This window comes from Motacilla alba, chromosome 4A (assembly GCF_015832195.1).
Source record: "Motacilla alba alba isolate MOTALB_02 chromosome 4A, Motacilla_alba_V1.0_pri, whole genome shotgun sequence".
NCBI lineage: Eukaryota > Metazoa > Chordata > Aves > Passeriformes > Motacillidae > Motacilla > Motacilla alba.
In genome coordinates, this window is record NC_052045.1 from 18,427,021 (window position 1) to 18,450,628 (window position 23,608).

At 52.5% G+C, this 23,608-nt stretch overlaps 1 protein-coding gene across 2 annotated transcripts; it reads right to left on the reverse strand.

The window, feature by feature from the left end:
* Positions 1-253: 253 nt before the first annotated feature.
* On the reverse strand, positions 254-17,757 carry GDPD2 (glycerophosphodiester phosphodiesterase domain containing 2). Of its 2 annotated transcripts, none has more exons than XM_038164518.1 (16): positions 17,685-17,757; positions 8,742-8,887; positions 7,572-7,675; positions 7,406-7,499; positions 7,140-7,199; positions 6,697-6,795; positions 6,223-6,316; positions 5,666-5,811; positions 5,096-5,178; positions 4,429-4,579; positions 3,678-3,893; positions 2,647-2,798; positions 2,153-2,300; positions 1,844-1,926; positions 1,377-1,405; positions 254-1,072 (listed from the first exon to the last, which is right to left on the reverse strand). In XM_038164518.1, the coding sequence occupies exons 2-16, from the start codon at positions 8,850-8,852 to the stop codon at positions 1,020-1,022; spliced, it is 1,623 nt and encodes a 540-aa protein (XP_038020446.1). In that variant the 5' UTR covers positions 8,853-8,887; positions 17,685-17,757; the 3' UTR covers positions 254-1,019. The 2 variants fall into 2 exon arrangements, with proteins under 2 accessions (XP_038020446.1, XP_038020445.1); XM_038164517.1 differs by lacking the exon at positions 17,685-17,757 and adding an exon at positions 11,387-11,630.
* Positions 17,758-23,608: the final 5,851 nt, after the last annotated feature.

Consider the following 23,608-nt stretch of genomic DNA (forward strand, 5'->3'; position numbering starts at 1 on the left):
GGGCAGGCTCGGCCTGCGCCCCGGGAGCGTGCCCGCCTCGGCCTCCCTCCCTGCCCGCTGCGGAGGCCCCGGCCGCCCGCCCGCTTCCCCGCGCCGGCAGTAGGTGGCACGGAGGCGCCGCGGAGCGAGCCCGCCCCGGGCCGGCACCGTCCGGGCTGCGCCGGCTCCTTCTCCGGGCCGGCAGCGCCGCCGGCAGGGGAAGGGGCGGAAGGGAGGACGCAGGCGTGCCCGCAGCACCTCTTCGCGCTCTGTCTGCCGCTCCTCTGCTTTATTGACATAAATAGACAGCAACAAGTCAAACGGACACGGTACCCCTCTCCCTGTTCAAGGCCCTGGTGCAACGTGACCGATGCCGAGTCCCACCGCTCCCTCTGCTGCCCTGGAACAGCAGCGGGAGCGTGAGCGCCGTCCTGCCAGCCCCTGACACCCACCACCCCCAGCCCTGCTTCTCCTCCCCGCGCAGCAGGCATTAACTGCTGCATGGAGTGCCAGGACCCTGTCCCGTGAAGAAGAAGCCAGCAGCAGTAGGGACAGGATTTGTGTCCAGGATGGGAGGGTGAAGAGCTCGGTTTTCCCTTTGTCTTTTGAAAAGCCACTCCACATCCCCCTTCCTATTCCTCAAGCCATGGGACAGGGCAGCCCCCAGGGGAAAAGCCCTTAAACCTGGCTGCAGAGCTGCTGACAACAGGCAGAGACAGCCCTTCCCCTGCACCAGACAGCGACCCAAATCCCCGCTCCTGTCCAAACCCCAAGGGAGAGGTCTCAGCTCCAGCACTGCTGGATAAATATTCTGCCCCTAGGCCACCCCTGCAAAGCTTTAGTTCCTCGCTGCCAGTGGGCAATGAGAACTCAGTTCCAAGTCTTTTCAGCTGAGAGCAGCTGTGCACCATGAAAGGAGCCAGGAAGGCCACGGTAGAAGGGAGGCTTGAAGGAACAGAGCCTCGAAGCTGGCCTGAGGAGTGCTCCCTGCTTGAGCTGTGCAGGGCTCTGGCTGCCCTTCCCCACAGCTGACACAGGCGTCACTCTTGCATCAAGCTGTTGATCTTTGTGAGCAGCACATCCGTCTCAGACTCTGAGGAGACAGAGAAAAAGCAGTCATTGTGGGCAGCCACCATCCCGCAGTGACAGGCGGAGTAGCCTGAAAAGCAGGTTTGAGGAAATTTGGGAAATGTGGGATTCCCTAGTGCTGTCCCACAGGGCTGCTTGTTAACAGCAGGACAGCAGGAACTCCCTGGGCTGGGATTCCCTTCCCTCCCCCAGACATCCCAAACCACTCCGTCACGTTTGGCTGGAGAAAGCTGCCTGCCTGTCAGGGAGAGTCCCAGAGGCAGAGCCTGGCTCCAAGGGAGGGAAGCTCCTGTTCTGTGCACACTCACCCGCTGGCCATCTCCTGTGGGAACATTTCCTAGGAGGTGGAATAGGATCGATGTTAGCATGCAAGTCTGGTCTCACCGTTCCCTCCCCTGAGCTGCCAGCTGGAGGCTCTGGGGCCCCGCAGTCCTAGAGGGAACTGCTCTCAGTGCCTGCAGCACTGGAAAAAAGGAGCAGGACCAGGATCCCCCAGCCTCAGCCCACCAAGCCCTGGGGTGCAGAGTGGGTTAACAAGTGTGAACCAAGGCATCCAGCAGCTTGAGGCAGGGTCAGGGCAGACTTTTAGCTGCAGCTTGGAGATGAAAGTTGCCCCCACACACTTCTGTCTTACTCAACCAGACAGGAGAGGACCCCCCAAGATCTGAGTCCAGAGAGGGGTGGCAGCAGGTTTGGGTCTGCACCAGCCACCCAGAGCACACTACAACCTCCCCCAACAAAGCTGCCTTGGGAGGGGGAAAGGGATCAAACCTACTTCATCAGGACGAAGGCCCAGATGATGATAAGGAAGGAAACAGAGTCTACAACGATCCAGATCATGAAGTATGTGCTGCTGGGCTGCAAGACAACGAGACAAGCCATTGAACACCAGCTAGGGGTGGTGTGCTGTGGCACAGCCCTGCCTGCTGTGCCACCAGTCCCTTCTACAGGGTCGCATGCTCCCATGCCAGTGCAGCAGTGAGCAGAAGTCACCCTCCAGGCAGCTGCACAGGGCTGCTGCAGAAAGGGACTCACAAGTGCCTGGGACAGAGGGCTGTGGAGCAGGGATGGAGGGGTCACTTACCAGCAGCCAGATGGGGTGTTTCATCTCCTTCAGCACCTGGCAGGCGTTGGTAGTGACAGAGCTCACCCCTGAACACCACAGCACGGAGAAGAGCCAGGGCTGGTTCACTACGTACAAGTTGACAGAGATGTTGTCCTGGCGGTACTGCCTGTATGGGGACAGCTATGGTCAGAGTAGCAGACAGCAGGGTGCCACCACACTCTGCACAGCCACAGGGGGCTGTACATTTGGGGTATGATCCAGCATTTGCAGTCACATGGAGCAACTGTCTGGAGATCCAGACCGAGGGCAGATTTGCTGGCAGGACAGAGGACTGCAGCCAGCTCCATCCTCTGCACCTCCATCAGCCCTACCTGATAGGGACACTTGTTCACAAGGCACACTTCCAGCTCTTCCCAGAAGCACACCAGTACTCAGCACCCTCACCTCTGCTGGCCCCTGGGACAGTCCCCAGACCCTCACAGCTCCCAGGTACTTGGACAAAATGTTCTCACCTGATCTCCTCAGAGCTCATGTCCTGGTAGGGCAGATTGACATGCAGTACTGGCTCCTTCTCATTCTCGACTCTCTTCCGGCCATAGACGTGCTGGACACCTGGGGCCTGCTGTTTGACATCTTCCCTGAACCCATCTGGAAGCCAGAGGACCTAGGCAAGAGCCAGAGAGCATGTGCAGAGGAGAGGTGCTCCAGAGAGTTTGCTCTTTTTCAACATTCCCTCACAGGTCCAGGCCCATGTGGCTGCTTAGACAGCTGCATCCTGCCCCCGTCTCCACACTCAGCTCTTCCATGAGGATCTCAGCCAGGAAAGTCTCCTAAGAGCTTGCCCCAGCCAAGAAATAAGCACAGGTCCCACTGAAGGGAGAAAGCAGTTCCAGCCTAGGAAATCTGCAACAGTTAATTCCTTTCTGGGTCTCTGAATGTCTCAAGAAGTGAATCCATTTATCCCCAGCTTTGCAGCAAGAATACACCTTGGATCACCATTATAGTACAAGTCTTTTCTATGTCCCCTCCTGCTCTGCATTCCCAAAAGGCCCAGCAACTGTGATTTGAGTGCTGATTTGTCCCCTGAGGGCAGCACATATCCTGTGCTGCAGGGGTTGGATGAAGCATAAAGGGAGCATAGGAGGGTGCAGCAGGAGTCCAAGAGCTGCAGGGAGAGGTGTGGTGGAGTGTGGGGTGGTGAAAGCCTCAGCATTGTACTCCTGCTCCTGCTAGCAGTGTTGGTCTCCTCCCTACCTTGAGTCATTGTTTACACACCAGGGTGGCCAGTGCTGGGAAACCAAAGTATTTGGAGGGGTCCGAAGTATTTGGAGGGGTTTGAAGCTGTAGGCATTAAACCCGAATTATTGGCAACTTCTCCCAGCTAGAGAACCCCACACACGGGCAGGGCTGCCCAGCAGGGATCATATATGGGGACGGTGTGTATGGGGTGTCAGGGATGGTCAGTGTGGCTGGCAGGGCACCTCCCACCATGGCAGGAGTGTGACAGCAGGGCCTGGCAGGGGTGGGGTGGTGACCAGCTCACCTGCTGCAGCGGGATGCCTGACTGTAAAATCACTCCCAGGGTGACATTGACAAAGTTCTGGTAGTCACTGTGGTTCTCAGGCCGAAGGTCAAACATGATGGAGATGTTGCTGTGCTTGGCTGCCTCTAGAGCCTGTTCCAGGGATGGGATCCTCTGTTCAGCTGCCTCCTGGCGATCAGCAGGAGAAAGACTCTGCACAGTGGGAAATGGCCTCCGCTGCAAGGGCAAGAGGGGGGCAGTCATCACAGGCAGACCACCTGTCAGCTTCCACATCCCAAACTGATGCCTGGGGGACTCTCAGTTTCCTACATTGGCCTCTCCATGTGCTCTCCAGTGCAGACAGGCACAGGGAACCTCCCTATGCACATCCATGGGCACCTGTACCCTTCTCCCCACTAACAACAGAATTCAAGCGGCCCCAATGCCTGTGGGCATTCAAAGCTGCTCAGCAGTAGTTAGTCGCCTTTTGAGAAGAGCCTGGCCACAGCTGCTTTCAAGCCCAGACAGGCTGTGCAGCTCAGAGCAAACATGAGACATCCCTTCTCAAAGCAACCTCCTCCATGACTCAGCTGAGGAGTCAGAACAAACCCCAGCTTGGGGCATAACTGCACCCAAGGGATTTGTGCAGGCTTCTGCACCCTGTCCAGGTGTCTTCTAGGACCAGGAAAGGTTCTGGAGCCCCAGGGCAGGGCTAATGCTTCACCCAAGAATGCACCCATTCCTCACCAGCCACCCTAAGGACATTCCTGACCTCCAGAAACCAGCTGCCAGCATCCAGCTGCTGGAGGTCTGTCCAGTTGAAGGCAGTGCTGTTCAGGGCAGCCCTCTCAGGGAACACAGCCTGCACGTTGGTGGTCCTGGTGAGTTCCTCGTCATGCATGAGGAATGGGACCCCGTCAGCACTGGCAAAGGAGCACAGAGGAAAGCCATGTGTTGTAAGCTGTTTGTCTCCTATCCCTGCCCTGGCCTTTCTATTCCCTGCCTGGTTACCTGCCAGACTAACCCCCACCCTTATTCTACATGTGGCCCTTTACACAAAAACGTGCACCTGGAGACCAAGCAGCAACCAAGTAGTTCCTTGCTCTCTGAAATGGCTGTCCCAATAACAGGATTGCATGAGATGAACTAGAGCCAGGGTCTGTTTTCCAAGCAGTACCCCTCCCCTCATGGAGCCTTCCTCCCCAGAAGGCAATCTGCACTGGGGGGACAGAAACCCAGTACTTCTCCCCGATCATTGGGACCCAGGGACCAAGCTGGAGCCTGGCCCATACTGGGAAGGTGGGAGTGGCAGAGCCCTTTGAACAGGGCTACCTGCAAATGCAGGCTATATCAGTCCTCCAGGTGTCTTCCGGAATGCCCCCTGTGGGAGGTGACATCCCAGGATACACAGCCCCCTTCCTCCCTCTGAGCCCCTTTACCTCACCATGACGTCTGTCTCAAAGACTTGCACATCACAGTCCACTGCCTTGTGCAGGGACATGAGGGTGTTCTCGGGGGCCAGCTGGAAAAAGGAATGGTGTTACTGCAGGGAGCATGGGCAGGATGGGGCAGGCACTCATCCCGCCTGGGTGCACCCAGCAGCTTGGCTGGGATCTAGGGCAGCCACAATGAGCCTGGGGTGACCTGGGCGTGGTGAGGGGTGGAAAAGAACTGGGGGTAGACAGGCAGAGCCTGCCTCGTCCCTGCTCCCCAGCCCACACTATACATCCAGGCTTTCTGCTGGGAGTCGCACGCTCCTGGTCCAGCAGTGCTCAGGAAGCAGCTCTGTCCTGCAGCTGCTGCATCCCCTCCCCACCCTGTGCTCACCCAAACTCCAAGTGTGAGCTGCCCTGGCTGCTGTGGGGATACCACAGCTCTGGGCTGGCCAGAGCTTGTCCAGGCCTGTGGCCACAAGGATCTGTGCCCCACAGCCAGGCACAGGCTGGCTTTTCTTAGTGGAGCAGCCTGCCCCATCCACACTAACCACTGCCAGGGTGCTGGTCACTCACCATGGGTGCTCCTCGATGGCCAACTAGGGCTGGCTTGGGGGGCAGCTGGTTCTCCTCCATGATGCAAGGGGAGGTGATTCCCAAGGGAGCCAGGTATAGTGCAATCATCGCTGCACAGTACACAAGCAGCACAAACACCCTGAGACCTGCAGGCACAGCCAGAAGTTAGAGGAGATGAGGTACAGATTTTGCAGGTCACTAGGAATAAGCCAAGGCTGCTTCACCTGGCATTAACCTCTGCTGCCCTAGGTCAAACATTGCACCCTCAGCCTCAGGAACTCTGTGGATTTATTCCTGGCCCTTGCCCAACTCAGCACTTCTGCAGCACTCTGCCACCTGTAGCCCTCCTTCAGCTGCAAAGCAGGGAGGGCTGAAGCTGCAACAAGGGCTGGTCATGAGAAACCACCAAGAGCAGGTATTACTACCACACTGGAGACCTGTTCCCACTACTGCACTGATGCTCCCCAAGCACCACTCTGCCACCAGTGCTGCTCAGCTGGGTGGCAGGATGCAGGGCACCAGCCAAGGTGACAAGTGGAGAGCTTGGAGGGGATTACCTGTATTGTGGGTGCGGTAGATGAAGCTGGCCAGGGGCCAGGCAAGGAGCGTCATTCCCCCCACAGCTCCAATGTGCAGGAAGGGACCTGTTGCCTGGGGAGGCAAAAAACCACAGGGTGTCAGCCAGCACCAGTGCCTGTCTACAAAATACGCAAGCCCCAATGCCAGGGATCTGCCCCTGCAGCCAGTGCTGGAAGATCCACAGTGCCAGGAGGGAGGGACAGGCTCCTGGGGACAGAACAGACTCCCTGCTCTGGTCCAGCCACTATTCATCAGTCTGGTGGCAGCTGCTCCAGGCAGGACTGCAGGGGCAGAAGGAGCACCTTGCCTGGCCAGGCAGCAGAAGTCAAGGGCAGGAAATTCACCCCCAGTGCACACAGCTGTGCTGGGGGCTTCAGTCAGCACCCTTCAATCAAGCCCACAGGTCAGGCTCTGGGTACAGCAGGGAAGTCCTTGCTATCGAGGTGACTCACCTGCAGGGAGATACGTGCACTTTTCCACTCCTCCGCCCACTTTATTCCCAGCCCTGTGAAGGCTGCAGCCACCACCAGGGCAGTCAGGATCAGCAGGATCTGTGGGGCACGTACAGGGCAGTTACGGGAGCACACAGCATCTTGCAGGCCAGGCAGAGTCCGCCTCATCCCTTCCTTATGAACCCCGGCAAGCCCTGATACCACACTTTCCCCATCTGGGTTTGCAGCTGAGCTCTGTGCTCCATGCTTTGAGCACTGGGAATTTTCCCATCCCAGAGACATGTGGCTGAGGAACTGCCAGCTGCAGCCCCGGTCAGCAGGGACACACAGCCACTCAGTGGGGTCACAGCAGCCATACACAGCCACAGTAGGCTGGTCTCAGCTTCTGAAGGTGCAAGGGCAGCCAGGGCAGGCACCATCTCCCTGCACCTCCAGTCTCTCACCTTGTGCACCCAGTGTAGCTTCAAGGGCTGGCCGCAGAGCTGCAAGCACAAAGCGAGGACCTGCAAGGGCAAGGAGCTGTCAGAGCTGGGCTGTGCCCCACACCTCGCCCCTCACAGGGCACGGGACTCAGCCACAGAAGCTCGGGCTCCCTGGCACAGGCAGGGGCTCTGGCCGTGCTCAGGCTGACCCGGCTCCTCCCAGCTCAGGGCAGCCTGTGCTCAGCACAGCCCCATTCCCCCAGCCTAGCGGGATCAGGAGAGCTCACCAGCAGCACAGACGAGTAGCTGATCAGCACAGCCGTAGCTATGAGCAGGACCAGGGACCAGTCTAGCCACAGCTTCCTCTGCCTGAAGATGAATCTGCCAGCAAAGGGGAAGGTCACAGGGGCAGGGGTGACGTGGGGAACAAGGCTAGATGTAGAGCCTACTCACTCATTGAAGTTGTGGAAATCATTGAGGATGATGATAGCGAAGTAGAGCCACACCAGTGTGAAGAGGAAGACGCAGAAGAGGAAAAGGAACCAGCTGCAGTCATACTGAAAGCCAGAGATGAGAGTTACACACGTACCCTCAGGGCACCTAGCCCCCAGGCAGGCTGCTGAGACCCCTGGGACTCCCAGCCAGCAGCAGGGAGCACAGGGGGTCACAGCAGGCAATGGCCCAGGGGTCCAGGCACTGAGCTGCCATGGAGAGGGACCAGAGCTACCCTGGCCGGCTCTTTTGGCTGGACCCATGCTACAGAAAGATGGATCAGCATGTCCTACAACAAACTAAAAATCTGCCTCTGCCAGGCTGGGGAGGATGGCCCCTGTGGCAAGACCGCCTCCTTTCCCAAGCAGCACTCCATGGGAACAGGCTGAGGCTTTGGACAGAAGAAGGGGCAGGGAGCCAGGTCCCATTCCCTTCTAGCTGCATGATCCGTGAGCTGGGCAGAGAGCAGTGCAGGGCCTCAGAACTGCCCTTGTAGTGGTTCTGCAGGCTGGGTCCATCTACATTGCCCACAGCCACCAGTCCTACGTGTGTGGGGTAGGTGAGGGGTGCCACAGGTGCCAGAGGGACACCTAGCAACCCAGACTTATTTGTACATTCCAGGCAAGACAGGATAAGCCGCAGTAGAGCCACACCCATGGGAGTCAGAGTCCTCAGAGAATCCCAGGGCCTCACCACTCCCAGGTTACAAATTGCTGGGGACACCCTCCTGGTGGGGCCACACCCAGCCCAGGAACTGTGTCTCCCACGTGCCTGGCCAGGTGCCCCGGGACCTGCTTGCCAGCTCAGCCCTAGGGCTCTGCTCTGCCCCAGACACGTGCAAGCCCCACTGCAGAGCACACTAATGCTGCTCTACCCCTCTTGTCACCCAGCAGGAGCACAGCTCACCCTCTCACTGCTGCAGGCCAGGGCAGTTCCTGGACAGTGAGGGTGCCAGGTAGCACCCCAGCTTTCCTGGGGCTCAGCCCTAGGAAGCAGGAGCAGCAGCAAGAGATCAGCAGCTCAGTGTCTGGGCTGAGCATCCCAGCCAGAGCCCTTCCCCACCCCAGCCACCACTCTGAGACTCCCACAAAGGGGCTGGCAAGCCCCAGCTCAGCATCACTCCGGTATCACCTTGGTGGTTCTTAGGCCCTTCCTCTTCTTCTTGGCAGTGATCCACTGGCAGCTGTAGGGGCAGAGCAGGCAGGTGGCACAGGTAGAGCAGCAACCAGGGGGGTCTGCCATAGCAGCAGACTGTCCCAGAGCCAAGGTCAGGTGTCCTGTGGGGGATACACACAATGTATTGGCACAGACCTCCCAACACACTGCCTCCCATCCCGTGGGGATGGAGCACTGAAGCATTTTGTGTCCAGGTACCCTGGCAGGTGGCCCAGAGTGCTGGGACATAGTGGGGCTGCAGGTTGTGTCCCCAGGCAAGGCATGGTGCCAGGGGAAGAAGCAGCTCAGGGTGCAGCCCAACCTGTTCAGCAGGCTGTGCTGGGACCCTTCACCCAACAAGCTGGAACAAGTCTGGAGCTGGCAGGGAGCAGGGCTTGCTCCCTAGCCCAGGGTTCAGCACTCTGCCTGGGAGCCAGGACTGCTGTGCAGGCTCCAGGGGCAAGCAGCCTAGCCAGCCAGCTTGACAGTGCCATTGCACCCAGGCTTCCCCACCTGCAAGGACTGTCCAGTGCCATGCCATGGCCTGGGAAGTTCCTGTTCTGATCCCTAGGTCCAGGTCCTTGCTTCTGCAGCACCATCCTGGCAGCCCCTGAGCTCAATCTGCACACCAAGGAATCCCAAGTGTGGCTGGAGGAGCTGCAGGTGAGCAGGCACTGGATGGCTTTGGTCCAAGTGCTTGTGGGGAACCCATTTCTACAGAGAGACCCAGGCTGGAGGCAAGGCCACCACTGAGTTCCCCAAGGCTGGCAAGGGGAGAGAGCCAGGATGCTTTGCTGTGATCTCCAGATTCCTGGTGCTTGGCTGGAAGAAGCAGGGAGCCCAAGATCTTCCTCGCTCCATCCAGAGAAATCCCATCTTTACTATTGCTTCTGCAGCTGTGGAGCTGCTCCCCCTCCTCACCCCAGCCTCCCCAAGGAGCCAGGCACACTATGCAACACTATCACCCTGCAGATTAAGCCTGGCTCTCATTTCACTGTGACCACTGAGCCAGGCATGGGAGCCAGCTGACCACATCCTCCCAGCCACATCCTCTCCAATGCTGGAGGCAATGGTGTGCCTCACAGAGCTGTGTCCCATTCCAGTCTGGGCTGCGGAGAGAGGGAGCAGAGCTAGCTCAGCCCCTCCCTGGCCCAGCCAGCCAGACCAGAGCAGCTCTGCCATGCCCTAGCTGTGGCCAAGGTCAGCCTGGTCTGCCCCTGGAACAGGAGAGTACCCCAGCCTGTCACCTTGCTCCTAAATACCACCCCATGGGCGTCTCCAGGCCCGGGGTGCAGAGCCTGCCCCAGTACCCACACAGAGCACAGGGTCACACATAGGCAGGCAGCACCTGAGAGCAGGACCCCATCCCTGGCAGGCAGCTTCTGCAGACTGGGGGATGTCTGGGGGCTGCCATCAGCAGGTCCAGCCAGCCAAGGCACAGAGGATGAGGAGCAGCAAAACAGAGCCCCACATCTGCTGCCCCCTCCACCTTCTAGGCACCAGACCAGCAGCTGTGACCTGCTCAGTGATGGCACTGAGGGAGTCAGCCTTAACAAAAGGGGTGCCATGGGGCATTTCCCTTCCTGATACCCAGGGGCTCTGGCTGCAGGCTCATACCCCTGCTGTCACCAGAAGCAGAGTCACCATTTCCACCAGGGACCAGTGGGCTCAGCCAGCCTTCACTTAGAGTTACCCTGTCCCCTTGTCACTGCTCACATGGGCAGAGCACTGGTGTCAGCAGCTCCTGGCAGGCTCCCACGCAGGGTACACAGTACAGGAGGAGTGGCTGTGGGCACCAGCTGCAACTCAGCTGCTCCAAGGGACTGTTGCTGCCAAGACTGGAGCTTGGCAGAGAGTGGCACAGGACTGGCCACAAATCTGCCCCAATGGTGCTGTCCGGAGGGTTTGGAGGGGAAATGCCACCCTGTTCTCCAGCTCAGAGTGTGACAGCAGCAGTAGCATCAGCGGTTATGGCACAACAGCCCTGCGCAGACAGAGCAGGGATAGGCACACTCCAGACCCTGCTCAGCTTCTGCTCCAGCTCCACGGGGAGAGCAGCAGAGTGGGAACTGGGGCTCCATCATGGTTAGAAGGATTCCTCCTTTAGCTCCCACCAAACAACCCCCACTGCACACTCAGCCCTTGTGTGCGAGGCACGGGGAATCTGAAGGGCTGACAAATCCATTGCCACGGTCACCAACACGGCAGCGTGTGCTGGTAGCCTCACGAGGACCTCTGTGCTGGCACAGGACAACCTGGCGGCTATATGCAGATCGAGATCCCCTTTTCCTGGAGGAGCTGAGCTGAGCCAGCCCAGACTGTGCCCCCTCGAAGGACGGAGGACAGAACACGGGCTCAGCATGGGGCACAGAGTGACCCCAAAACATCAAGAGCAGCACAGCCTGGCCCAGATCCCCCACTCTCACTCTCATGCTCGGGCAGCCAGTCCTGGGCTCCCCGTTCCGGCTCTCCAGAGCGTGGGAACAACACAACCCCCTTCCTTCCCCCCTCATCTTCCCGCAGAGCCGGGACGATCACCCCCTCCCCCGTGCCGCCCTGCCAGCCCTGGCGGCGCAGGACAGCATCCCCAGGGCCGGGGCAGCCGCCCCGGGACCAAGTACCTGCTCCCCGCGGATGTCGGGCTCCCGCAGCTGGGCCAGGTGAGCGCGGGGCCGGGCTCTCCCGGGCCCATGCGTGCCAGCACTCGGCTGCCGCTGCGCTCACACCCTCCTGGGTGTGCCCGGGCCCCGCGGGGCGGCCGCGGCAGGTCCGCACAGGCCGGCAGAGGCGGGCAGACTGCGAGCGGAGCCGAGCGGGGGCCGGGCTGGGGTCAGGGCGGGCCCCGAGGCAGCCGCGGGGAGAGGGGGAAGGGGCCCCGGGGCCGTCACGCGTCGCAGCGCGAAGGAGTTTGCAGGCAGGCCACGTCCAGGCAGACGGAGACTCCGGGGAGAGCTCCCGGGAGATGGAGGCAGAGCTTCGTGCATCGCCGCGCCTTTGAGAGAGGGGCTGTGGGAGCCTCTCGGACAAAAGGGGACTTTTCTCTTCCCGGCAGACGAAGCCCGAACACACACAGCCCAGGTCACCGCGGCTGGCCCGGCGGACACACCGGGGCATGCTTTGAAGGCAGAAGCACAGAAGTGCTTTGCTTGCCTTGAGCCGAGAAAAATCCTTCTGAATGAGTGCATCTGAACTTTGCTAAAGCAGCGGATGAAAGGAGGCTCCAGACAGGCCTGATGCCACCTGAAGATGCATGGGCTGATGCCTTCCATCTTCCCCCCCCACTGCTCCAGGTCTCTGCTCCTAACGAGCCAGGATGCACCATGGACACTCAGACTTTTCTGCGTCACTGAATTGATCCGTCATTGCCTGTGATCTCAGGGGACCCCTGCAATCTTCAGCCACTTGCAAAGCTGATTTACACGGAGGTGATGGCATTCTACAGTGACATAGCAACTGCCAATTTAGGCAGAAGCCTGAGCGCTCGGCCCTTGGCTGATCCTGTTCCACACTAGTGTTAACAGCTTCGGCACAACTTGGGCAGCTCCATGGAATGTGCTGATTAAGGCCTTATCAGTGGAGGGTCTGGGGCACTGCAGGAGGGTTTGTGCAGGAACACCCATTGCTCTGCACCCAAAGGAGTAAGCTGAAAGCGTTGCAATGGCCAGGAATATCCCCCAGACGAGCCAGCAGCCCTGCACACCCAGATTTTGTCAGATGGGAGCAGTTTGGCAGTGAGGTTCACCTCCTGCATCCATGTGTTCTGCTGATTCTGACACAGACCAGTCGCGCTGCTACACGAAGAGCAAAGCTGTGGGCACGAGCTTTCTCAGCAGACCTGCGCCCCAGGAAAGTCCCTGGGATGTAGAGAGCCCATTTTATGGGGTAGAAGGTTGGCTGTCAGGGATTGGATTGCAAGTTTTGAGGAGATGAATTAGTGAGCACTAAAGTGAGGTGAAGGATCACTCAAGCCAAGAAACACCTTAGGCAACGTGTAGGGGAAAACCGAGCATGAATAAAGAGACCAAGGAGGTACTGGAGGGAAGGAGGTTGTAGCAGAGCTCGGGGAGATCAAAAAGTTGTGGATTTTAGTGGTGTGAGGCAAAGTGTACGGGAGAGGCACCCCGGGCAGACAGAGCAGCGGAACAGGCGGCTCTCCGGGGGACTGGACCCCGTCTGACGCCGCCAGGAGGGAGCGCATTTCTCGAGGGAGCCGAGCTGCTCCCGCCCGGCCCCGCGGGGGGAGAGCCGTCCCCAGGGGAGCCGAGCTGCTCCCGCCCGGCCCCGCGGGGGGAGAGCCGTCCCCGGGGGAGCCGAGCTGCTCCCGCCCGGCCCCGCGGGGGGAGAGCCGTCCCCGGGGGAGCCGAGCTGCTCCCGCCCGGCCCCGCGGGGGGAGAGCCGTCCCCGGGGGAGCCGAGCTGCTCCCGCCCGGCCCCGCGGGGGGAGAGCCGTCCCCGGGGACCGCCGGGCGCGCCTGCAGCGCCGCCTCTGCCCACGCGAGGGCGGCAGCGCGGCCCCTCCCGCCCGGCACGGGGCTGAGGGGACGGAGCGGCGCTGGGGCCGAGCGGAGCCGTGTCCTAATTCCCCACCCTGCTGGGCCCGGGCAGCGGCCTCGTAGCGCTGCCTCTGAGGGCCGGGAGCCGTGCTGGCTACTGGCACCGGGCAGCCAGAGCCGCGCGGGCACTGCCACTGCCTGGCCGCCAGACGGCGACCTCGGCCCGCGCTGCTGCTGCGGGAGTGCCTGAGGTTGGGCCTGTCCAAAAGGGGGGAGCTGAGCCCGGGCGTGACCCAAAGGACAGGGCTGTGACTCAAAGGACAGGGCTGAGCCCAAAGGTGTGACCCAAAGGACAGGGCTGAGCCCAGAGGTGTGACCCAAAGGACAGGGCTGTGACCCAAAGGATGCCACCCAAAGGACAGAGCCGAGCTCAGATATGATACCAAGAGGACAGAGCTCAGCTCGGGGCTGCAACATCAAACCCAGCAGACTGACATAAACATGGGCATCATCGACATTCCTGCCAGCTAAGACTGATCTCCAGGAGCGAAGTCACAGATGAACGATCAAAGCAAACAACCAGAGTGTGTAATCAAGCTGGTTTAGCTCTACCTGTCTCACTACGAAGTCAGAGGCATCAGAATTAGTTGGGGAAAAGACAGAAAATTATGTTCCTGTCAACACAGTTGGATGAGCTCAGGTACAACATCAAAAGTTGCATTGATGTAAATAGAGTTTGTGTCCTGCCTTCACTTGAGAAGGTGTATCTGTGAGTGTTCTTTTAGACTACGGCAAAGTGATAAAAACACAGAGAGGAATGGTCTAAATAAGCAGAGAAAGTTATGTTGGTGTATTACAGTGCAGACGAAGTTATTTCCCTAGACTCTAAACTTGGTTGGTAGAACAGGTATTTTCAGCACATTTGAGTGACTTAATAGTTTCCTGTTAGGTTCCTGTTTGTCCACTGAACTGGTCACAAACTAGTTTTTTCAGGAAAAAAAGGCAAGCCATTATTTCAGTTACTTCTGTTTTTTGCTATACTGCACACAGTCTACAAGAAATACTCCTTCTAAAGATGGACTGTTTTAGGGAATGTTTTCCCTTCACGTAATCTCCCATAGGACCCAGGACCAGGAATAAAAGAAGGCAATACAGGTTTAACATGTTTTCACACTCTTTCAGCTTGTAATAGACAGCAAAAACTCAGAGTTTCACCATTTCTCTGCTGTTAACACTTAAAAAGCCAGTGACACAGACTATGCTTCCACCTCAGCTAGTAGCAGACCTACATAAACTGATAGACCAAGGCAATGATCTCCATCATTAATCTAAAGTGAATCTTCAGTAATATAGATTTTGCTACCTACTGAAGCTGTCCTGCATAGACACATTAAGAAATTAAGTTGTTTGAAAGAACTAATCAGACAAACTGCCTGCATAAGGAGAGGGTGTATATTCATGGCAGTAGTCTCAATTTTTTTCCTAAAGGCCAGAAGCTTATAAAGAATTTAAGTCTGTGGTGAGCAAGCTTTGAATCAGATTTTTTTTTCCCTCCAGAAGTGGGCCTAGTTAAGGAGATCAGGAATGCAGATTGTGAGAGTATTATTCATCTTGAGGAAAAAACCCTCTCTGGATGACTGTACTTATTTCAGCTCGTATCACAGAGTTTGTATGATACAAGGCAAATCACTTGACCCAAACTTTTCATGGGTGGTCCTTAAAGGTTTAATTTCCTGTGTACTTGAAAACAGCATGGAGCAGATTTTCAGGAGTGCTAATCACTAACTGTTGTAATTGAGATGAGTGATAGGAGCCCTGAGGATCAAATGCTAAGGAGTGTTAAGAGTTCAAGCCGGCAGCGTAACAGCAGATCTCAGCTTGGGCACTGCAGCAGTACAGTGTTTAGCCCCACTGTTTAGTAGGAATCCAACACCTCTCAAGGGTTTATGGGGATTTATTAAAGTACAGAGAACACAAGACCACAGCAGATCATAGGATGGCCTGAGTTGGAAGTCCCTTAAAGACCATTCAGTTCCAATCCTTCTGCCAGGGGCAGGGACACCTTTCACTAGAGCAGGTTGCTCAAAGCCCTATCTAACCTGACAAATTCTTCCAGGGATGGGGTAGCCACAGCTTCTCTGGACAACCTGCCAGTTCCTCACCACCCTCACAGTGAAGAAATTCTTCCTGACATCTAATATAAATCTGCTGTCTTTCAGTCTGAAGCCATTCACCCTGGTCCACGCACTCCAGGATCTTGCGAAAAGCCGCTCTCCATGTTTCTTGTGGGCTCCCTTCAGGTACTGGAAAGCCCCAATAAGATTACCCAGATGGCTTCTTATCTCTAGGCTGAACAATCCCAATTCTCTCAGCCTTTCCTCCTAGGAGAGGTGTTCCGTGCCTTTGATCATCTTGGTGGCCTTCTCTGGACTCGCTCCAACAGCTCCATGTCCTTCCTGTGCTGAGGACCCCAGAGCTGGAGGCAGCGCTGCAGGTGGGGTCTGACCAGAGTGGAGCAGAGGGGCAGAATCCCCTCCCTCCCTCCCTCCCCTGCTGCCCACTGGGCTTTTGCTGCAGCCCAGGACACACTTGGCTTTCTGAGCTGTGAGTGCACATGGCTGGGTCCTGTCCAGCCTCTCATCCCCCAGCAGCCCTGAGTCTTTCTTGTCAGGAGAAGCAACAATTAAAATGTTCAATAAATTTTATACCACAAAATATAGTTCAGAAATAATTTTTAGGCACAGTTACATGTCATATCTAAAGAAAAACAAAAATAATTCTAAGAGGCAATTCCTTTCACTAAAAGAAAAAAAATCAGTTATTGGATTCTGATAGTTATACCTTGTAACACATGCCATGCTTCATTCATGATTTCAAGGACCAAAATATTTGGTTTTGTTCACATGCAGCCCTTTTTGGAACTTGAACTAGCTTAGAATTTGAAGATGTTTATAATTTGTCATTTGCTAATTGCCTTATTGCATACTTAAGTGAAGTCACAGAATAACAAACTTTGCAAATCTTAAGTTTGGGATGCAGCAGAAGGTATGCTCACAGTCTATACTCACATGCAATTTTGCATCTTAACTGCATATCTTTGTGTTTTGTGTAGTCTATACAAAGGAAGTCAACTAATTTAATTATAGCACAACTGTTTTTTTCTGGTAAGTCCATTTCCTTTATATGGATAATTAACTTTACTGGAACTTAAATTGTAGGCATAAATTACTGAATGTGGCAACACTGATATTCTGTAGATCTGGTTTCACCTGCTCTGCATGGAAAAACACTTGACTAGTGGTCTATGTTATTGTCTAATCAATATTTGTGTTTTTTTTTCCCAGGAAAAAATATATTATTTACTTTGTCAATAAAACAGCTTATGTGCCACTTACTGCCATCGCTCTACTACAAAGCCATTTGTAGTTAGGGTTTTTAATGCTTGCTTACTTACTAACTTTTAAGACATGCCATTATTTTTGCACTGGGATAAGCCTTTACTGTGGAGTGTTGGCTCCTGCCACACATCTAATTTTTGCTCAGCGTTATAGTTACTGTAGAAAAGCATTTTCCCCCCTTTCAGCATGTAAAAGCAGCTGCAAGATCACTGTGTTAGGTCATGCTGTGGAACACAAAATTGATTTGTTGCTTGAGCTGACTTTCTGTCCTTATGGTTTCAGAAGCCTCCCATGAAGTCATTACCACTCACTGATGTTACTGTGAAGCCACAAACTTTGTTACAGCATTAGTGGGGACCAGCAGCTGTCTGATGGAATAAAACCCTGCAGCAGCATTTGTGTCAAAAATGAGCTGAAGTCCTTGGCAAAGAGTTCAACTCTCAAGCTATAAGGAGGACCTGTTAGGATACAGCCCAAGCTACAGAATACCTTAGTTACTTACTTTGCATTAAAGTATTGCCACAGACCCTGGCTGAGGTCAGTCCTTGCCTACGGAGTGTCCCTTCAGATCCCCTGTAAGCCTTACCACTCACGGGATTCCATCCTCTCTGCAAAAGCAGGCACAGAGAACAAAGCCCTCTTGCACACTTATTTTACTATCACTTTCAGCAAGCTCATTTGAGGGTAAGGAGCAGTTCTGAGAGTCACAATGTGCTGCAGTCACGGATACTCCCACTGTACTTACAGTGCTATTGTGCTTTTTCTCTTAATACCTATAAGCTGTTGCTATTCGACACCTTTGCAGAGCTATTAGAACCTGTCCTGCAGCCTTTAGAGAATTAATTATATTTGATTCTTCTATAAAAGCCAATTCCTCACACATATAGCTACATTCTCTGCTTTATAGTAACTGCAAGCAACTAAATTAAAACTAAAAGTAAAAAAACCCCAAAACAACAACCTCCAAAAACAACCACAAAAAGAAGCCCACCCCCCGATAAAGAAAAGGTCCAAAACACCCCCACTTACCAGGCAGAACCAACTCCTTGTTTCACACTCTCTGTTGTATGGAAGCAACAGCTGTTTGCCATTGCCAAATTTATAGGAGCAGCCTCCAGAAGTGTGCTAAGGGTGGGTTTATATAAGGGCCCTGGCTAGGGAGTGGCCAGCAATGTGGCGGGGCTGTAGGAGTTGTATGTCCTTAGGTGGCTGCTGGTATAGCTGTGTCAGAGTGAAGTCAATATGTACTGATGCTAAAAGAGAAGTAGTTCTTTCTTACAGAGTTAACATTTTGGGTCTAGAATACTTAGTTAAATGTTATTTATCTACTTTAAGTATAATTTCCTTGGCTTCATTTATGATTTATTGTCTTGTACTTGCTTAAGATCTTTTCTAGCTGTAAGTATCTTAAGGTACAAGCTCTTCTGATTTGTTTGATATAGGTAAAATGTTACAGTTCTTAAAGAAGAAAGGCTTTAGTACTGTATGGCATGCATTTTCTTACTAAACTGTTATAGGTGCCTACTGTGAGTTTCTGTAATGGCTCTCTTTGAGTTACTACCATGTGAATTTTCTTCTGACCCTTTAACTAGTGCAAAGGGTTGTGGGGGAATTCTAGCTAGTGGTCTGCATTTGTATTATTTTTCTTTAGATTTTCTCAGAACTACTGTATAATAAGTATCTCTGGGGCTTAGCTTTTGGCTGCCTGTGGTTTCCAGTATTCAGTATTTATGGTCAAAATACTTATTTTGGGGGACAAAGGTGTCTGCCTAGGCAGCTGAAGGGGTTTGTGCAGTTTCGAGGAGAGCATTTTTAAGTTTAACCTTTTATGGTTTGTATCCTCTGAAAACTGCGCAGCAAGAGATCCTTGCTGCTTTTTCAGGTGGAAGGGTTGGCAGCATGGAGAGACTTGACTTTGTGTCTGATCTGTTCTGATGAAGAGTTACCCCTAGAACATACAGTATAAATCTGGGGTTTTTTTTGGTAGCTGCTTTTCTGGAATCCCACCAGCTTGTTCCTACAAAGTTTTAATTAATGATTTGAAATAATGGTAGAATAATTATATTATGCTTCTAGGTAGTTTTGCTTTTGAGTTAGTAAAAGCTTCATAGATTCAGCTGTTATTAAGACTAGTTACATAGTAATTTTGGAGGTTGTGTACTTAAAACAGAATGGGAGTGTCTGTAGTCCTTTTTTTCCCAGCTTCATTATAATTCAAATTCATGCAGTTACAGCTTGTGCACTTTAAAAATGTGCCAATTGCTTTTCCTCACAATGTAGCTTGTGATAAAATACCCTTTTATGCTTTTTTCCAAGTTGTTTTTGGGTTGTGCTCCAAAACCCAAGGAAGTATTTGATCCTGTGTCCAGAATGAATTTTTCATTGGGAAATAAAACCAGACTTGTAGTTCTTGTCTCCTGTGTTGCAGCACCCATGCACTAATACTCTCTGAGCACCTGTAGGCATCCCTGGGTAGTGCTTTCTGGATAAGGTACTTACACAGAGATCTAAGGGCTGTTTGTGGAGCTTACCTTATCTGAAGAAGGTGCTTGAGTGCCCTGAAGAATTTCTGTTCTTCTTTGGCAGAACTGTGCCTTACAAAGGTGTGATGGGTTTGGAATTGGTGGAGCTGATGCAGAGGGTGATCTCCTTTCTTGATCAATGCAGAGTGATGCTGAAATGGAAGGGTTTGTTGCCTGAAATCCTGAACTCCAGCACTGTGAGGAAAAGAAGCACACCTGGGAAAAAAAGTGTTGCACAGCAAGCCCTGAGAGGACCTTCAATGGCTGAAATGGTTGTTGAGATGAAAAATGCCACTCATAAACTTGCAGCTGTCACTGAAGCTCCCACCACAGCTTGTACCTCATTGCATTAGAGCTGTAGGATATGTACAGCTATGGGAGGAAGGTGATTGTTGCCCCAGGTACTTGCACTTGCTTGCCTTGTCAGGTGCAGTTACTGACAGATGGCTGTGAGGAGCTGAGAATCTGCCTGGCTCAGCATGGAGGGCTTGTCTTGGCGCTTGGGCTGTTTTGTCACTGTCAGGCTTTGTTTGTGGGTTCTGCGGGGTTATACAGAAGTAGAGCGAGTACTTGAGACAGCCCTTACATGTGAAGTCTGGCATGGAAGAAAGCAACATGCTGGTTGGCAAAACAAATAAAAAAATGGTAGGGAGGATATAGGGGAATGTGTTCAGGATGAATCTGAAATGAGCGAAGCCCAACAGGGATGCAGCAGTGACTGAAAGTTTTCTGAGGGGTTGAGTTGGGTGATAAGATATCAGGAATAAAACTGCAAAGCTTAGATGGGTGTTGTTGGAGCCTTGTGACCACATGGAGTTGTGTGGCACTGGTGTGTTGGGGGTGTTTGCCAAGGATGTTTTAACTTCTCAGGTTAAGGTTCTTGGCTAATGAACATATAGTTAGCAGTTTAGGAGGATTTACTTAATAATGCATATTTCACTACTTTGTGTGCATGATGCAGGTGTTTTATATTATGTTAAATTCTGAATGAGTCTCCCTGGGTGTTAGTCACTTGGTTAACAGAACTAGGTTATGTGACCATTAATATTTCTGTGAAATAGTCAAATTACTTTTTTCTGGAGGTTTTTTTCTGTTGTGTGAAGCCTCTATAAGTGTTGTGTTTTCTGTTTCTGTAAAACACATGTAAACACATGACAAAACAAACACCCTCACCAAATGCCAAAACACAAACAGAGAGCCCAAACTTACTCTAAATCTCTTGTGACTTAAGCAAAGGTGGCAGGTAACAGCCTGACTGCAAGTGCTAAATTAGGTGATTTTGTAACTTCAGGAATGTGGCTGCATCCAGTCACAGAGGGATGAAGCATTTGGAGTAGCTCCCTAAATGGCAGGGGACTAGTAACCCAGATGGTTCTTTCTGGCTCTTTAATTTCCTACCCCAGTGTCTTGTATTGATGAAGTTCCAGGGCTGTCCTTTCCTGTTCCCTTTAGATAAGTGCCTGTTTATCCCTTTTATAGAACATGGGGAATCCTTGAGCAGTACAGGTGGGATTGTTGAGAACAAAGGTAGGGGTTTTTTGGTATAAGAGCACAGGCCATTCCTGGTGGTATTCCAAGTCAAGGGACTGTTTTTGCCAACGTGTGGTGGCAGTGAATAAACTTCCCTTGCTGCCTCTTGAAGTGTGTGGTGTGGATCCCTCGTGCAGGAGGCACCACACATCTGTCAGGTAGTTGGTTTTGACTTTTGTGAATGAAGCTGTATGTGTGCTTGAAAGCCAGGGCCCTAAAAATCCCTGACATCTGCATCCTAAATTGTATTCTGAGTATATAGGAAGAAACTCATCTGAGATTAAATGGAATGTGAAATGATGTTTAGCTGCGAAGAGTATGGATTTACTGCTGGTGATCAGAACAGTTTCTGATAATAAAAATAAAGCATTGTGTTGAGGAAGCTTAAACAGATACTTAATGGTGTTTCTGTAATCAATGTGAAACATGCAGATGAGGTTGCCAGATGGCACAAGAGAAGCTCTCGTAGATTCTAGCAAAATAAATAACACTTCTTTCAGTGAAAGTCAACAACTAACAGAAATACTTATAATGCATTCTTTTACAGTAATAGGATATTCATGAGCAAATAATAGATTCCAGGCTAATCTGTCACTAGCAGAGGGAGGTGCCAACATCTCAAGTATTGACAAAAATTTTTTCTTGGGTTATTTAATTTTTCAATTCATCATTAAGTAATAAAATCAGTGACTGAAGCCCCTGTTTGAGGGAAGCTGTAACCTGAGACCACTCTACTTGAATAGAAGCCTTCCAAACAAATATGAGTGCAAAATTTCAGACATACATAACTAGAAAGAAGTATAAGTAATCTTGGAAAGCTTCCAGGGTCTTAAAACCCAGACTGAGATACTTATTCTGCATCAAAAGGCAGATCATACTGATGGCTTTGAGACAGCATTTGCTCTTAATGATGAAATGAAGTTTTTCTTATCCAGAGCTACTGTACTTCAAGGAGCAGCATGCATTATTGCTTGTATTATTACTTGGTTGCACTTACCTGGAAATTACCAGGACGAAACCATTTAAATTCCTACCTACTAAGCAGTATATTTGCTCATCTCAGTTTTTAATCTGTTAAGAAACACAGTATTTAAAATTAAAACCAATCATATATATAGTTAATTTTTTCCCCACACAGTCTGTGATAGTGTAGCTTTTTTGAAAGAAATATGTCTGAGTAATTGCAAAAAAAAAAAAAAAAAAGATAGTTTTCTCACACAAGTTTAAAAGTCTTAAAAGTCTTCATTTACCTTCCTGTGCCATCCCTGTGTGTGGATGTGTTGTGCCACTGGAGGCAGCAGGCTGGGCCTGTGGGGAGGCACTGCTAAGCTCTGATATCTGTGTGTCCCAGCTGATGCTGCTGGAGAAACAAAAGGCTGAAACTGTTCTCCAAAATGCTGGAGTGGCCTTCATGCAGGAAAGAGAAGGCTCCTGGGGAAAAGTGTAAGCATAAGATAGTCTGACTGGCTGGGGAGCAGAGAAGGAGCTCTGAGCCAAACTCAGAACACAGGACAGCACTTGCTGCAGGCTCAGATGGATTCTTGTGCAGTCCACCTCTAGCTGATCGTGTGCTCCTGGGTACTCTGAGCATTTGCTAGCAACTTTGAGAGAGGCAATCTCTTTTGATTCATGGAGCATCATCACACTGGGGATCTAGCTCTCATAATTCTTGAAAATAATCACAGTGCCTTAAGATTGAAGAGTTTTAATGAAAGGATCTCTGAACTGGAAATAGGTTTTGTGGTAGGGAGCTGTTGTGTTGAAGACCTGGCAATTTTTGCCTGATGATCAGGCAATTTTTCTGTTCTGGAATGTGGTGTCCTAATGCAATTCAGTGTGTGGTTCTTCCTGAGAGTTGGAGCAAGATGATCTTTAAGGTCTCCTACAACCCAAGCCATTCTATGATAAAGAATTCAGGTGAGCTAAGCCTCAGCAACATGTAATTAAACAAGAGTGCAGGCAGTCTCCAGGGGCTACAGGGACCAGCCTGGGAGTACAAGGTACTGCTGGTGGTGTGTCCATATGGAGCTGCAGTGCCAGGGGAGGGCTTTTTGGGAAGAATGATAGTGGCAGGTGCAGCCAAGGGCCCTGCTGCAGTGGGCAGATGGTTGTGATTCACTTCAGCACTTGAAGGAACCATTCAGGATGCAGGCATTATCTGGGACTTATGTGCCAGCAAATGACCAAGCATCTGATCTTTAAATCTGTTTAAACACCTAAAGATCAGAGAAAATGCACTTAAGAACAGTATGAATTTCTTAGTCACTGAAACCAATGAGATCAGCACCTTTTGGTATCTTAGTCTAATCACTGGCCTATGCTTGTCACACAGTATTGTTTTCCTACCCCATGATTACTCTTTTATCATGACTCTTCTTGATTCTGTTCTCCTTGTCAAGTGTTGTCATTATTTTTTTTCTTCTCATAGCAGTGATGTGAGCATGAAAATCCAGATGAGCCAGAAACAGGTGTCAGCTGAATGTTGCAGAGTGCCAGTCTAGCTCAGCACTGCAGCACTCTGCAAGTACTGAGCACTTGGCAGTGTGCAGCCTCCTCTTCTGCATGGGCTGTGACAGGCACCAGTGCTACTGGTGGTGACTGGGCACTCAGAGACTGCAGGAGCTGCTGGTTCAGCAGGAGGACCCCACATTACACAAAAACTGTGACAGTATAAAAGCCAAGGGATTCCTTTGCTCAGGGCTCCTCCCTGGAAGCACCAGCTCGAGCTGGATTTGTGTTACTGTGCCGTGAGCCAGTGAGGAATCCTATGTGAGTGTGGGGTGTGCAGGGAGCCAGGTGGGGACCCACTGGGTCACTGGAGCTGCCACTGCAAAGGGGCTTCAGTCCCAGCAGAGACAGTCTGGAGTGGTGACACTGGGACCCCAGGAGTGGCACCTGAAG